Source organism: Mesoplodon densirostris, chromosome 4, assembly GCF_025265405.1.
Source record: "Mesoplodon densirostris isolate mMesDen1 chromosome 4, mMesDen1 primary haplotype, whole genome shotgun sequence".
NCBI lineage: Eukaryota > Metazoa > Chordata > Mammalia > Artiodactyla > Ziphiidae > Mesoplodon > Mesoplodon densirostris.
This window is the reverse complement of record NC_082664.1, coordinates 176,647,868-176,663,549: the sequence shown is the minus strand read 5'-3', so window position 1 is coordinate 176,663,549 and position 15,682 is coordinate 176,647,868. Positions and strand designations below refer to the sequence as shown.

Genomic DNA, 15,682 nt, shown 5'->3' with positions numbered 1-15,682 from the left:
AATTTTTAAAGTCACATTATTTAATCATAGATTAAAACAGTGGCTTTAAAATTATCCCTATCCATTCCATAATTACATGCTCTGGATAAGAGCCTGGTTCACAGCCAAAATCCCCAGAGGATGGAGAGTGTGAGCTTGGGGACATAGACAACGCTAACTATGATACAGCTTGCCTTTGTTTTTTCTTGAAAATACCAAGGCAGTTAGCTAATGTTAATGGAACAATCACTGTCCATATACTATTTGTTTTTTAATTTACCTTTCTTCCTTTCTTTCTTTTTCTTTCTTTCTTTCTTCTTTAGTAAAACTATGTCTGCTGATGTCTTGTAGAAAGACAAGGTTCCTTTGTAACCCCCACTGCCTTTTATTATGGGGTGCGTGAAAATAAAGGAATAATACACAGGAATGAAATCATGCAGTTTTACCCTGGAGCCATGACTCACGGAAAAATGATAAAACTCATCCGAGAAGAGTTTAAATGAAAATGGTCTTCACATATTCATTACATGAATGAATACATGGATCCACAGCAAAAGGAAAAAAAGGGATTCCAAGAAGGTGACTTAAAGAAACACAAATTTGGAAATGATCTCAAGAGTTTTATACTATCAGTGATAGATAATATCCTAGAATTACCTGATCATGGGAAACGCTCCAAAAAATTAAACTAGTGTACATGCCACACCCTGCGTTATCCACTTTAAGAATATCCCCTGATAGGGACTTCCCTGGCAGTCCAGTGGTTAAGACTTTGCCTTCCAATGGAGGGGGTGTGGGTTCGACAGCTGGTCGGGGAGCTAAGATCCCACATGCGTCGTGGCCGAAAAAAAACCAAAACAAAACAGAAGCGATATTGTAACAAATTCAATAAAGACTTTAAAAATGGTCCACATCAAAAAAATCTTTAAAAAAAGAAAAAAAGAATATCCCCTGACTTAATCCTCACAACAGCCCTGTGAGGTTGGTATGATTTCCATCACTATGGATAAAGAACTACTAAGTCGGAGAAGTTAATTTGTCTGACCTCACACAGTAAGTGGTAGGGCCGAATTCAAACTGTTATGTCTGACATCAGGACATTCTAGAAGGTAGTGAGTTATGAGTTCTGTGAGTTATGTTCTACTAGTTTCCTAATGACATTAAAGGTTTGAGTTGAAGAGACAAGATAATCAATCAATCAATATAAAGAATGTGCAGAAGGCAAATATGCCTCAGTGACTACCATGCGCTCACAATGACGTGGAGACTTAAACACGCCCTTCTCTTAACTGTACAGGTTGCGTTATGATGGAATCTTCTCCTACCTCTCCCCTCCCCTTCTGACTTGGACATCTCGTCTTTTGGTCTATAAGCTATTGAATTAGGAAGCAGATGCCCTTCTGAAACATGGTTTAAAATAATCAAAATAATCATAATAAATAAAATAATAACAATAATCAAAACTCAAAATAACTTGGTTGACATCTCAAATAGCTGTACCTTGTTTAACTGGAGGTCCTTCCTTGGATTAAGGTCACCACAGGGCTTATCTAATATGTGATAAAGTCACAAGAGCATTTATAGAAAATGACCCTTCATAGGGAAAAGGAGATAGGCTACCTTTACCCCCTTTATCTGCTTTCCTCCAAAATCGCAGATGTGGATATTACATCTAATAGATAAGTTTTCTTACTGCCCTTTTCTTCCTAACCTAAACTTGGGAGGTTTCCAAAGTAAATGCCTGGCTTTTTTGCAAATTGCCCACAGAAATAGCAGTTTTTTCCCAGTGTTGATTTAAAAAAAAACAAAAAGAAACCCAAACTGGCCTTTTGGCTTGCGGTGCAGAAACTCTGGTTCTCGAAGTTTTAAAGAGTTAAGAGACTAGATGGAATGCCTTGGGAATGTTGGCAGAGAGGCTGAAAATCCATCCCCTTTGTCTCTCACCCTGGATGGAATCCGGGAACCAGGAGCACACAGTGATGACTCCAGGTTCACGTTCTTCTTTCAATTCTGTTCTGATCTGCGCCGAAAGTCAGCTGGGGGTCCAGCGAGGTCCACCGAGTGCCTGTCCACAGTGGGGGAGGCTTATTTTTACCTAGTCCCTGGGGACTTCCCAGAGGCAGCGAGAAACCATTTTCATTTAGGAGCCGTTTGCTCATCCTTGAAGGAAAACAGTCCCGGAAGATTAATGAGGGTGGTGGGGAGGGAAGCTGGGGATGAGGACGACGGACCAGGAGAAGGCAGAGTTATTTGGATTGCATTTTCCTGGCCCGATGACATCTCAGTGACATTTGAACTTGGTGTTAGGAAAAGAACACAGCCCTGTGTGTGGGTCCTGGGACCAGAGGGGCAGAGGCGGGGCCTGGGCTGGCATGGCTGCGGGGCCGCAGGGCTCCGAGGACCTGCTGAGTGGCTGGGACCGGCTGGTATGGGGACTGACTTGCCGGCTGCTGAGGACGTGCCGAGGGGGCAACCTGCGGGTCCTGCAGCTGATGCTGAAACCATGGTGCATCTCCAGGGCTGTCTACCAGGTGGGACCCGATGCTCCTCTTCTGTTTCTTTGCAGCATGAGAAACCCATAGGGGATGGTGGGGAAGGGTTGTCAACTGTTGTCACTTGTGTACTATGTCCAATAAATAAAGGGAGGGGTTCGCTTCAGCTGGCATCTCCTAGGTGCCAGGCGCTGGGAGAGGTGTGTCGTAAGCAGGATCTAACTCAGTGTTCCAAACAACCTGATAAAATAGGCATTTATGGCACGTTTTGGAGATGGGGTTATTGAAACTCAGGGAGGGACGTAAGTTGTTCAGAGTTACCCAGCTGGTAACTGACAGAGCCCTGTGATTTACACCCAAGTAAAAGACGAGGATGCCCTTTCCACAGGTTCATGCCCCTCTCACAAGAGATGCTGTTTTCTCAAAGAGAGAGAGAGAGAGAGAGTGTGTGTGTGTGTGTGTGTGGTATAGAGGTGGCAACAAGCTGGTAAGGGACATTGGCTGGGCGGGACAGGAGGTGAGGAGAGAAGAGCGCTGTGCAGCAATATTGGGTCCCCGTCCTGCCATCCTCACCTCCCTCCCCTTTGGTGGCTCCCCTAGTCAGACATCCCCACAAAAAATGTGAGAAAGAGGGCAAGTTTTCTGCAGGAGGGTGGCCTTTCTGGATCAGTTGGCTGGGGATGCAGAGCTCTTAAAAAGGGAGAGACAAGAGAGTCTGCTTTCCCATCCAGACTGGTGGCATGAAGCCAGGTCCCTGCCGGCCACGGGCGTTTCAGTCCTGACAGCCCAGCCGCCCCTGAAGAGCAGGAGCCAGACTTCCTGAGGGGGGTGAGGGCAGGGGAGCAAAGGGGTAGCTGTGCCCCTGCCTGGTTCTTGAAGGAAGGTGTCACTAGCTCTTCCTTCATTGATGCTTTCTTATAACGCAGTTTATTTCGCTGATTTAACTTGAGTGGCTTGGGTCCTCTCTCTTTGCTTCCCAAACTGCTTGAAAGCAAGCAGGCACAACTTGAAAGCAAGTTGGCCTTTGTCTTTTTAGGCATCATTTGGCGGTGTAGAATCCCTTAATGAACCGTAATGGCTACACAACCGAGGACGGTGTAGCCACCCTTCCCCCCAAGCCCTCCTCATGGAATGTCCAGACCTGCACTGAAGGGATGGCTCCTTGGAAAACGCACCCAGGAGCCCTGAGTTGATTTTACAAGGGGGCAGAGTCCTCCCAGAGCCCCCATTCCTTCTCCTTCTGCCCACGGGCAGATGGGATGAAGACTTTTCAAGTGGCTTGCAGGAAGGGGTTTTGTTTGTTTGTTTGTTTTTCAGAATTCTTGTGTCTGAAGGGCTCATACCCATGTAAACAGCAGCTATGTCTGTAATAGATCATATATAAAAGAAACTTGAGAGAAGTCTTCTCAAATTGGACAACAATCTGGAAAGTCTACACAATGTTTCCCATGACGAATTGTGAATCTGAAAGACTTCTGGAAAGAATGGGAGATTCAAGCAGTAACTAACATGGTTAGTTGGTCCATTTTTTTTTTTTTTTTTGAAACCTTGGTTTTAGAGTCAGTTCTCCAACAGCTTGGTGTTTGGGGGTAATTCCTTAGTCCAGATGAGTCTGTCTTATTTGTTGCTGATTACGAATGAGTTTGGGGGTCCTGGCTTCTTACATCTGTCTCCCGCTTTCTTCTTATCTCCTATTTGTCCTCTCTTATGTTTCATCAAGTTACATAAAAATCAAGATTCTAAATCAAGCGAGCAGGGTGGCCTAGCCCAACCTCAGGGGGACTTTTTTTTTTTTTTTTTTTTTTTTTTTTGCGGTACGCGGGCCTCTCACTGCCGTGGCCTCTCCCATTGTGGAGCACAGGCTCCGGACGCGCAGGCTCAGCGGCCATGGCTCACGGGCCCAGCCGCTCCATGGCACGTGGGATCCTCCTGGACCGGGGCACAAACCCGTGTCCCCTGCACCGGCAGGCAGACTCTCAACCACTGCGCCACCAGGGAAGCCCCCAGGGGGACTTTTTTAGGAACCTCCCTTCGTGTTACAAGTGTGTTGGAGAGAGCACTGAATTATTGGACACCAGGCCTGGAAAACATTTTCTTCCTGCTTCAACCTCAACTCGATTCATCAGACACTTACTGAATAACAGTTGTGGGCCTGGCCCTTGGTAGGCAATTGGGACTCAAAGGCTAATCACACCTCATGCTTGTCCATGGTTTGTCTCTGGCCAAACTGCGCTGGTCAGCCAAGCCAGGGTGCCCAGAGGGCAGATGCCTATGACCCACACAGCCTGTCTGCAGCCAGCAGTTAATTCCCACAGGTGGGTCTGGAAAGCATTTGTGGAAGGGAAAGTCAGGACGGCAGGTCTAAACTAGTTCACTGACCTAAGAGGCCAGGTTGACCAGTTAGCTGTCTGCGGAGCCGGGCTAAGGGCCTTGGAGAAGGAAGGGAAGCTGAAAGCAAAAGGCAGCTGCACTGGGCCTGGGTGAACTGAAGGAGTCCCTGATGAGACTTACCGTCTCCTGGGCAGCTTTACCTGGTCCCAGACCTTTTACCTGCCAGATGGGTAGGTTTCCCACACCAAGCAGTACCGACACTGCATGCCTGGAGTTAGCACAAGCTCAGGTTAAGGGCTCAGGTTAAGGGCTTCCCCCACACTACAGACACCAACCAAGCAGGGTTGGTTTAATGGGACACGTACAAAATACCAGCCCGTCCTCAGGAGCTCACAGCCTCCTGGGGAAGAGTCAAGAAAACAAATCGAGTTTTCAAGGGAGAAACAGAGAGTAACTAATTTTGCTCAGGGAAAACTTTTCAGAAAGCCTTTTATTCTCTCAGAGCCTTTGCTTTCTCAATTATAGAGTATAGCTTCATAGCAAGATAAGGGATAAATCAGGGCATATTTGTGAAAGTGTGCTGTAAATATAATACTAAAGTATATACAAATGGGAAACGTTGCTGTTGTTTTTATTGAAGTATTGTTGCTGTACAATATTATATAAATTACAGGTGTATAATATAGTGATTCATAATTTTTAAAGGTTATAGTCCATTTATAGTTATTATAAAATATTGGCTGTATTTCCTGTGTTGTACAATATATCCTTGAAGCTTATTTTACACCTGATAGTTTGTACCTGTTACTCCCCGACCCCTATATTGCCCCTCCCCCATTCCTTCTCCCCACTGGTAACCATTTGGTTGTTCTCTATATCTGTGAGTCTGCTTCTTTTTTGTTATATTCAGTAGTTTGTTGTATTTTTTAGATTCTACATATAAGTGATATCATACAGTATTGGTCTTTCCCTGTCTGACTTATTTCACTTAGCATAATGCCCTTCAAGTCCATCCACATTGTTGCAAATGGCAGAATTTCATTCTTTTTTATGGCTGAGTCGTAGTCCATTGTATATATGTACCACATCTTCTTTATCCATTCATCTGTTGATGGACACTTAGGTTGCTTCCATATCTTGGCAATTGTAAATAATGTTGCTATGAACATTGGGGTGCATGTATCTTTTTGAATTAGTGTTTTGTTTTGTTTTGTTTTTCGGATATATACCGAAGAGTGGAATTGCTGGGTCATATGGTAATTCTATTTTTAGTTTTTTGAGAAGCTTCTGTATTGTTTTCCACAGTGGCTGCACCCATTTACATTCCCACCAGCAGTGTACAAGGGTTCCCTTTTCTCTACATCTTCTCCAATATTTGTGTTCTTTTTTGATGATAGTTGCTTCTAAATCTTGGCTATTGTAAACAGTGCTGCTATGAACATTGGGGTGCATTATCTTTTCACATGAGCGTTTTCATTTTCTTCGGCTGTATACCCAGGATTGGAATTGCTGGATCATACGGTAGTTCTGTTTTTAGCTTTTTATTTTTTATTTATTTATTTATTTTTTTTATTTATTTTTTTTTTTTTGCGGTATGCGGGCCTCTCACCGTTGTGGCCTCCCCTGTTGCGGAGCACAGGCTCCGGACGCGCAGGCTCCGGACGCGCAGGCTCAGCGGCCATGGCTCACGGGCCCAGCCGCTCCGCGGCATATGGGATCCTCCCAGACCGGGGCACGAACCCGTATCCCCTGCATCGGCAGGCGGACTCTCAACCACTTGCGCCACCAGGGAGGCCCCTATTTTTTTTTAATGTACTGTATTCTTACCACTTTTTATCTTGGGAAAAGTTCATCAAGAGTGCCTTTATTTACTAGTGGTAAGATGATTAATGGCCATTTTTATGTATTTCGTTTAGGCAACTGTCTAAGGAAAAACTCTCTGTTTTCCTTGACTCTCACTCTGCTTTATACTCACAATGCTTCTGACGCCAGATGGGTAGGTTTTCCACACCAAGCAATTCCGACACTAACTGCCTGGAGTTAGCACAAGTTCAGGTTAAGGTCTCAGGTTAAGGACTTCCCCCACACTTCTTTGTAAATCCTCACGCAATATCAGTTAAGAGTTTTAAAATTCTTTACCTAATTTTTAATAGCGGTACACTGATATGGTTCATGTATAGAGTATGAAAAGGTGGTCTGTGAAATTTCCCTTTGAATGTCCCCATCTGTCTGGTCTGTTGAATGGAAGATTTCTCTGCAGACTAGGTTCTGGCTCCCTACATTTATATATACATACTTTTTATTGAAATATAATTGATTTACAATGTTGTGTTAGTTTCAGGTGTACAGCAAAGTGATTCAGTTATACATATATATATTCTTTTTAATATTCTCTTCCATTATAGGTTATTACAAGATACTGAGTCTAGTTCCCTGTGCTATGCAGTAGGTCCTTATTGGTTACCTATTTTATATATAGTAGTGTGTGTATTTCAATCCCAAACTCCTAATTTATCCCTACCCCCCTTCCCTTTTGGTAACCATAAGTTTGTTTTCTATGTCTGTGAGTCTATTTCTGTTTTGTAAATAAGTTCATTAGTATCATATTTTTTAGAGTCCATATATAAGCAATATCATATGATATTTGTCTTTCTCTGTCTGGCGTCCTTCACTTAGTATGATAATCTCTAGGTCCATCCATGCTGCTGCATATTGGCTCCTTGCATTATAAACCTGATTTCTCCTGTGTGGGGGCCACACACTTCCATAGCCAGGTGCTATAAGATGTAGTAATATCTGGGTAAGACCCTGGGCCCTGTACCTTCATGGACAACAGAAGGTAAGTCAGCACTTAAGGGTGAGGAGTAAGGCTGGAAACCATTCCTTCAATGGTATCATCCATTTCCATCTGTTCATAGATAGATGGAAATGACTGTGAACTTCATATTTATATATATATATCCCTCTAAACCCAAACTACATGTATCCCAACTCAACTTTCCCTGAGCTCAATTCTAAAAAATACCTGTGGCCATTCCAGTGTTACGTGATCAAGATGGGAAGCTTAACAGAGGGTAGGTCAGTGCAGAAAGAGACAGTTGTCATAACTGACGGCAAGTAAAATAGCTCCCTTATGCAAATATGGCTACGTACACATATTACTAGGTAGCATCCCAAAGACCCGGAAAAGACCCCAAGGAGTGACGGGCCCTGAAGTTTAAGCTTCATTAGCATCACGATGAATCCACCTTTGAACCCTACCACCCCACCCCTTATCACCAGTATGAACTACGGGAAAATTAAGATAAATAAGACCAATAACCTGAATTATTGCTGTGCCATAAATTGCTTCTGGCCCCAAAGATGGAGACCACATATGTAAGGCATATGGAGCCTGTTTTAGATTATTTTTTTTTCAGTTGGATGTCATTCATTTTTTCAATTTTTTCATTTTTGGTCTATTTGTAGAAACAGTACCCTTCATGAGAGTTGTCAACTTTGTTTCTGTCTTTTATTTTCTGAAACCTGCTGAACAAAGCCCAAAGAGGAAACTTACCTGTTCTTCCTGACTTTAAGATATAAGCTGTAGGGAAGAAACTAGGAGTGGGAAAATGTCCCAGTGTACGTTCCCATCTTCTTCCAAGAAGTGTGATTTCTTACATGGTTTTAAAATCATCCATGGTTCACCCATCACTGCTTCTTCTAGAAGAAAATACGGACCAATGGCTAGAGTGACAACCAAGTGTCAGGAATTGGGGGAACAGTCCTTTTTTAAATTATATAGAGTGGTTCTGACCCAGTGTTCTGACACTGACTATCTGTGGCCCACAGAACCAGCCTACATTGACCTGTATGTACTGCATTTCCACAAACGCTGCCAGAAAACAAAAACAAAAACAAAAAAACGACAATAGGTGAGCCAACAGAGGAGATTGCTTTATCACCCCAGGATGGGGTTTATAGTCACAGAGAATGATTCGTGCATTTTCTTCTTAGTAGGAATTATGTTTCTGAAACTGAGAGGTTCTAGAAATAGGAATCATTTTGAAACTGCAACTTTATCAACTGTCTGCATGATGAGTTATAATGATATCAGTGATAAATTCTCCTAATGATAAACAATTCCTCTAAAAGGGAATTGGGTTTGCAATGATTCATTTGCATCTTCTAAAGCAACTAATACAACCAGCCTGGGACCGATGGGTGATGCTGATTTCAAAAAACATTCCCACATGTGCAGAGCTAGGCTTTGATGCTCAATTTGCTATTTTTTGCTGTTCCTCTTTCATCATTTCATTCCGGCAATGTATGTTTTCCAAGGGCTGTGCTTTTCATATTATTTAGTGCCCACATATGGTATGGGGCTGAGCCTTTTCTCTGATGATCTACAACATGTGTTATGGTTATAGCGGAAAAAAAATAGACTTGCACCAAGAAGAACAATTAGCAGATGTATTCCGTTCCTTTCTACCTTTTGTCAAGTTTGTGCATTTGTTTGCTTCAACCTTTTCTGCCACCCACTATGGCTGTTGGTGCCTGTCAGTAAAGGCTGATGTGTTTGCATTTCTGCAGATGTGCTTGAATGTTACACACCCAGTGTTTGCAACAGCATTTTCTTACATTGACAAAGAATCACGTCTTTGCAGTAGGACCATTCAAAACTCTTGAGTTTGCAAAACTCATTCTTGAATTTTCTAACAACATATTTACAAACAAAGCAGGAGCTCAGTTTTTACTTTGTTCAGAAAATATTTTCGAGTCTGACATGGGGTATGTTTTCATCCTTCTTGAAAGCACTTTCCTTGGTTCCAGTGAGAAAATAATACTTTCAGGGTTTAAAATTAGCTTTCAGTCACTACATCAAGCAACTCACTTCGGGCCAGTCCCTCTCAACATATGCTAATTTCCTATGGAAGCATCGTGGAAGTCAACTCAGAAGTTTTTCTTTTGACCAATATCACACACTACCTTTGAATAGTGAGGGCTTCTAAACTTCTACTCAGGTGGGGCTTGGAGACAGTAATCCCATCAGAAGGAGAGTAGCCAGTTTTTTGGTTAAATTGTATGTTTGTTTAAGGGTCTATGGGGCTGGGGCTGATAGAGACTGGGGGATCTAATTTCTCTGACATTGCCTAGAAATAATGATTATTTAACTAAATGGCAAGTCTTCGCCTAATCTCCTCAAAATGCCCTATTCTTCACAAAGTGGTGTCTTTTCAAAATACCATCAATTGAGAGACGATTTTTCACCCTTTCTAACTTCAAGAAAAACATACATGCATCTTTTTCTTTTTTTTTTTTTTTTTTTTTTTTCCTTTTTGCGGTATGCGGGCCTCTCACTGTTGTGGCCTCTCCCGTTGCGGAGCACAGGCTCCGGACGCGCAGGCCCAGCGGCCATGGCTCACGGGCCCAGCCGCTCCGCGGCATGTGGGATCCTCCCGGAGCGGGGCACGAACCCGTATCCCCTGCATCGGCAGGCGGACTCCCAACCACTGCGCCACCAGGGAGGCCCTACATGCATCTTTTTATAGTTTACAGAGTGCTGTCAAGTGCATTCTCTTATTTTTGATTCTTGACACCAGTGAGGGGGGTTATAAATGAGAGTACCACATCAAGGCTCAGAGAAGTTAGTGGCTGGTCTCTTGTCAGGTAGGACTTCAGCATCTATGTTATCAACATTTGTTCTGGGGTGATGATCACCTACGCAAGTGCCAGCTGATTTTAAGGCGTCTCTTTCTACAGAGTGATTTGGGAGAAGATGGGCAGTAGTAGCTGCAGAAATCAAATATTCTAAGTTATATTTTGTAGCTATACTAATAAATAGGGGTACGGCATATTTCTACCTCAGTTTCCTCACTAAATGAAGATTCATTCATTCACTCAAGTGTTTGTTCATTCATCTAACAAATAATTAAAGAACACCTGCTAAGTGCCAGCTATTGTGCTGAGTTCTAGAGATAGGATGGTGAACAAAACCAAACATGATTCCATATTTGTATAGAGATTATGTTCCACTGGTAGAGTTCTGACCATCATTCACTCAACAGTGCTAATATAATAATTATGCAAACTCACGGGAAATTAAAATTGGAAGTCAGTGCTTTGAGGACAAGGTACCCAGTAGCCTAAGAGGGTTTAACAGGAGAACTTACTTGTTCTGAGACATCAGGGAAGGCTTCCTGAGAAGGCAATAGATGAGCAGAAATCTTAAAGACAAGTGAGGGTTAACTAGGCAAAGGGGATGGGCAGAAATAACACAATGTACCAGCCCAAAGCTGCTGCAGAAAAAAGGAAGACAATTAGACTGAATTTGTTAGGCTAACAATCATGCATCCTTATGTAATAAGTGTAATATGATTTATATCATTTACAATAATGGTGACCATAGCACTTGACCACCGGTCACTCTTCACGAGCCTTGTCCTAACCCAGCACTGGACCTTCTGAAAACAGCTGGCCTGTTCTGGAAGCCTCACCGTCCAACCTCAGCTGGAAATTTTCTTTATTCTCAAGGCTGTGAGCTCATCCCCACACCAGATGGGTTCCTAATAAATGATGATTGTGCAATCTGATTATTTTCATGTCATGCTAACCTTCTTTGGAAGATGGTAACAGGGCCTGGGGTCTCTTTATCATCTTCCGAAGTTGGAGGAGAATTTCCTTATTATGGCTGCACACCCTGTATTTTGAGAGAAAACTTACATTGTAGAACTAGGTGGCAGTTCTGCCCTAAGGGTCCACTAACAATAACGTTTTAACTGTGGACAATCGATTCATTTTTCTCAAAGGGTGCATGAGTTAAAGTAAGTTGGGCTTCTGCAGTAGATACCTTGGGGATCTCAGTGACTTATCACAACAGCAATTTAGTTCTCACTCATAATAAGTCCAACATGTTGTGGTTGCTAGACGGCCTTCCCCAGGATCGTTCAGGGTCAGCTTGTGACTCATCCCTCCTCTAGGGTCTCAGTGACCTATTTATTTAGTAAAGAAGAACATGGAAGGGAAGCATCCCTGAGAGTTTTTCTAGGTCAGACCTAGAAGTAGAACTCTTCCCTTATACTCACATCCCATTGGCCAGAAGGTGGTCACATGGCCAACCCCCAACCGTTAGGGATGCTGGGAAAATCAGGTGGATGGGCAGCTGGCCTGCCTGTCACAAAGGGTTTAGGGCTTGTGCCCTGAGTCAGTGAATTCAGTATAAAATCCCAGTCCCCAGACCAAATCTTCTTATCTGGAAACAGAAATAACTCTATTTACCACTTACGGTCATCTTTAGGATCGAATGAGGCATTATATATAAAATACTTAGACCAAGCCTGATAAATAATACCAGCACAATAGATGTTAAGCCATTATTATTAATTTATTCATTGGCTACAAAATGAAAGCAAATTTAAAGGTACCTGAGCCTTTCGTATCCTCTCCTCTGAGAAATGAATGGGGATATAAAACAATATTCTTTAACTTCTGAAAGAAGAAAAAAATACTCAGTTTCCAAATTTGTACAAGAGTATTCTTCATGAGCATCCTTTAAGTTTCTAGGGGAAATTTAAGGAAGTCTTTTGACAGACAATTGTGTCAGGAAATAAACAAGCTATGACCCAAGATCCTAAGTAGGCAATTTTGGTGTCTTAGGTAGCGGTGGCCTCTGGGGACCTAGCGCTGAATGAAAGTCCCAAGATCGGTGGTTCCTAGAAATCTGAAGGGCCCTCTGTTCTCTCCTCTCTGTGGAGCCAGGATCCAAGTGTGGGGACTGCCTCTCCCACACCAGGCAGCTTTGTTGGTGCTTCCCTAGGCGAGCATTTGGTTTGTTATTTCCCTGTTTCAGAGTGGCCACTGAGACTTTTGCACGGTGTCTGCTGGTCTGGGCCAAATAACCTGCAGTTTGCTTTCTCTCTTGGCCAAGCCCAGAGCACAGGGCACCACCACCCCGCCCCCAGCATTTTCGGAGCAAGAGGATGTCCTTGTTGCTCTTCAGCCCTGGGTGCCAAGTTGCAGCTGACACCTCGTTTGAGGGCTCTGATCCAGGCTTGGCAGTGGAAGGACAGTGAGTGCCAGCTCTCACTGTATGCTCTGAGGCAGGCATGGAGGAACCCCGTGAGGCGGGCTTGACCTCCTTTAACACCTGAGGTTATATTTAGTTTCCTCCCGTGCCCATGAAGCCGTAGCTAAACCCTTGCAAAAAAATTGGCTCAGCTGTGTGTCACAACCTGGCCTTCCTCTAAAAGGTCTCTGCAGGGTACTGAGATCAAATCCTAAAAAAAAAAAAAATCCCAGCTTTTGAAGAATGCAGATAGACATTATCTGATTACCAAGGAGGGGGTTGCTGAGAAGAGACTGTGAGAATTCCAGCCCATGCTGTCTAATAAAATTCCCTTATTTAAGCCACTTAGTAGAATGAAATACTTGAAGTGCTGGGGAATCTTGTTAACTTAGTCAAGAGTAATCTCTTCTCTTCTGTTGAGGCTACATCTCAACCACCCAAGGAAACTACGTGTCTAGACTGGCGATAACTATAAAAGTAAAATAAATTGAAGGTGTTTGTTGAGTTCTGTTCCAAGCGCTTTACGTATACATTAATTTTCTCCATGATCCTACAATGATTATCCCACTTTATAGGTAAGAAAATGGAGGTTAGGTCACCCAGTTCAAGGTCACGCAGCTCATAAGAAACAATCAGAGGCCAGATGTTTAGTGATTGTAGAAAACCCCTATGCACATACCGCAGCGTTAATCGTCTACCACCAGGAGGTCCCTCCTGTTGCCACCCTTGGTTCCTACAGCCATTTGAGTGATGAGTTTCAGGTCAGCGTGGCATTGGCGTATGTGGTAATCCTTGAGATACAGTCCTTGGGTAGCCTGTCTCTCTCTTCTAAAACTCCCTACTGGCAGTTTCCTTGTTGTGTTCAGGATTGAAGGATAAAAACAGAGCTCTTTCCCATTTCCTGAAATCTAGTGAAATACACAACCATTTCTGCCTTTCAGCCTAGATTCTATTACTTTGGTCTAAGTTAGAGGTTCTTTTTTTTTTTTTTTTTTGGCTGCGTTGGGTCTTCTTTACTGTGTGTGGGCTTTCTCTAGTTGCGACGAGCAGGGGCTACACTTTCATTGTGGAGCACGGCCTCTAGGAGCATGGGCTGCAGCATGCGGGGCTCAGTAGTTGCGGGACATGGGCTCGGTAGTTGTGGCTCGCGGGCTCTAGAGCGCAGGCTCAGTAGTTGTGGTGTGCGAGCTTAGTTGCTCCACGGCATGTGGATCTTCCCAGACCAGGGATCGAACCTGTGTCCCCTGCATTGGCAGGTGGATTCTCAACCACTGCGCCACCAGGGAAGTCCTAGAGATTCTTGATAATAATAGCTGACATTTATTTAAGGCTCCATATATGTGCCTTTCACATGTATATATTTAATCTTCAAGGCAACAATATCAGAGGGTTCCATGATTGTCCACGTTTATACCCGAGGAAACTGAGTCGCCAGGAGCTTAATGTCACTCACCCAAGGTCAAACAGCTGGTGAACTGTGGAGCCAAGATTCAAATCCAGTCAGTTTGACTTCAGAGTTCCAAGTTTGAAGCACAAGGCACTGGGGAGGTCCCGTATGAGAAACCGCTAACTGCAAAGTTGTTTTCATGGAATCCTTGCATTATCTCCTTCTTGCTTCAGTTTCAGTTTCACGGTCACCTGTCTACTGCCACGTTAACCGTAAGTGGAAATGTCCCTGCCTTGTTTCATTGTTGTTGTAGTCAGTCATCACGTATTTCTTGCTTGGGGCAGGGTAGCACGGCACTGATGGAACCCTGTAGCTCTAGGGCTGAATCTCAGTTCCAGCGTGTAATAGCTATGCGGTCGTTATCTTGTTCCTGAGCTGCAGTTTCCTCCACTGTAAATTGGGGATACATAAGACCTCAAAATTGTGTCATCGTGAGTGAGATATTGACATAAAGCTCTTAGCATCAGTCTGGTGGGCAGGAAGCATTCAGTATAACTGATTCACTTTGTTATGAAGCAGAAACTAACACACCACTGTAAAGCAAATATAGATGTAAAAAATAGATGTATTACATCTCCAATAAAGATGTAAAAAAATTTTTTAAATTAAAAATAAATAAATAAATAAAAGGTAGCCATTGCCGTTGTTAACATTGCTGTTTTACATTTCAATCAACAAACATTGACTAAGTCCCATGCCAGTCAGTGTGCTAATACTGAGAGAAAAACAAAAGGCTAGGTTAAGGTATTTGCTACAAGTTTCAAAGCAGCCAGGTAAATCAGTCAGGTAAGTAGTAAAAAGATAACTAGGGATGTGTGGCAGTAGGCAACAGATGCCAAGTGAGAAGTTCAGACAACAAATCCTGTTGTATTTCAGAGAAAGAAGGGACCAGGGCTCAGAGCAGGATTCAGGGAGGAAGACAAAGACCAGACAGGATTTAGCAAGGCTATAGGTGAAGGGATGGTTCCCAGATAGAAAAATTATTGCAAGTATGGGAAAAGATGTGAGAGAAACAACATCGGATGTATTCACAGTTACCATATATCATCCACTTTCTAAGTGGGGCTTATAGTACTGAGGGAGAGAGGGAGAGCTAGGGGCCAAAGAGATACAAGGACCGAAACAGGACTGAATGGAAGGGAGAACTGAAAGCAGGAAACAACTAGTGATTTGCTCAACCCCATGAATTAATATCGCAGCTAGAAATAACACCAAGGATTCCCAATTTCCAGCTAGATTCTGAATGTGAGACACCGTGCTGTCCCCAGCAAAGGAGGGTTTACACTCCCTCCTTTTTCTTTAGACTCTGCTTGTGATAAAGTGCAAGCCAAGGAGAAGTGGAAAGGTTAATAAACAGCAGCAGTCAGGCAGTAGAGCCTCTCAGAAGTA

The 15,682-nt window shown here is 43.3% G+C and overlaps 1 protein-coding gene across 4 annotated transcripts in view; it reads left to right on the top strand.

Annotated features, from left to right (window-relative positions):
* FRMD4A (FERM domain containing 4A) overlaps positions 1-15,682 on the top strand; it is a 346,032-nt gene that overhangs the window by 30,353 nt on the left and 299,997 nt on the right. The window contains exon 1 of one of the 4 annotated variants that reach the window (XM_060097748.1): positions 2,352-2,510. The exons of the other annotated variants lie outside the window; for them this stretch is intronic. Coding sequence (XP_059953731.1) covers positions 2,352-2,510 — 159 coding nt within the window. Of the gene's footprint in view, positions 1-2,351; positions 2,511-15,682 lie in introns of those variants that run through there. 4 annotated transcript variants of the gene reach the window in all.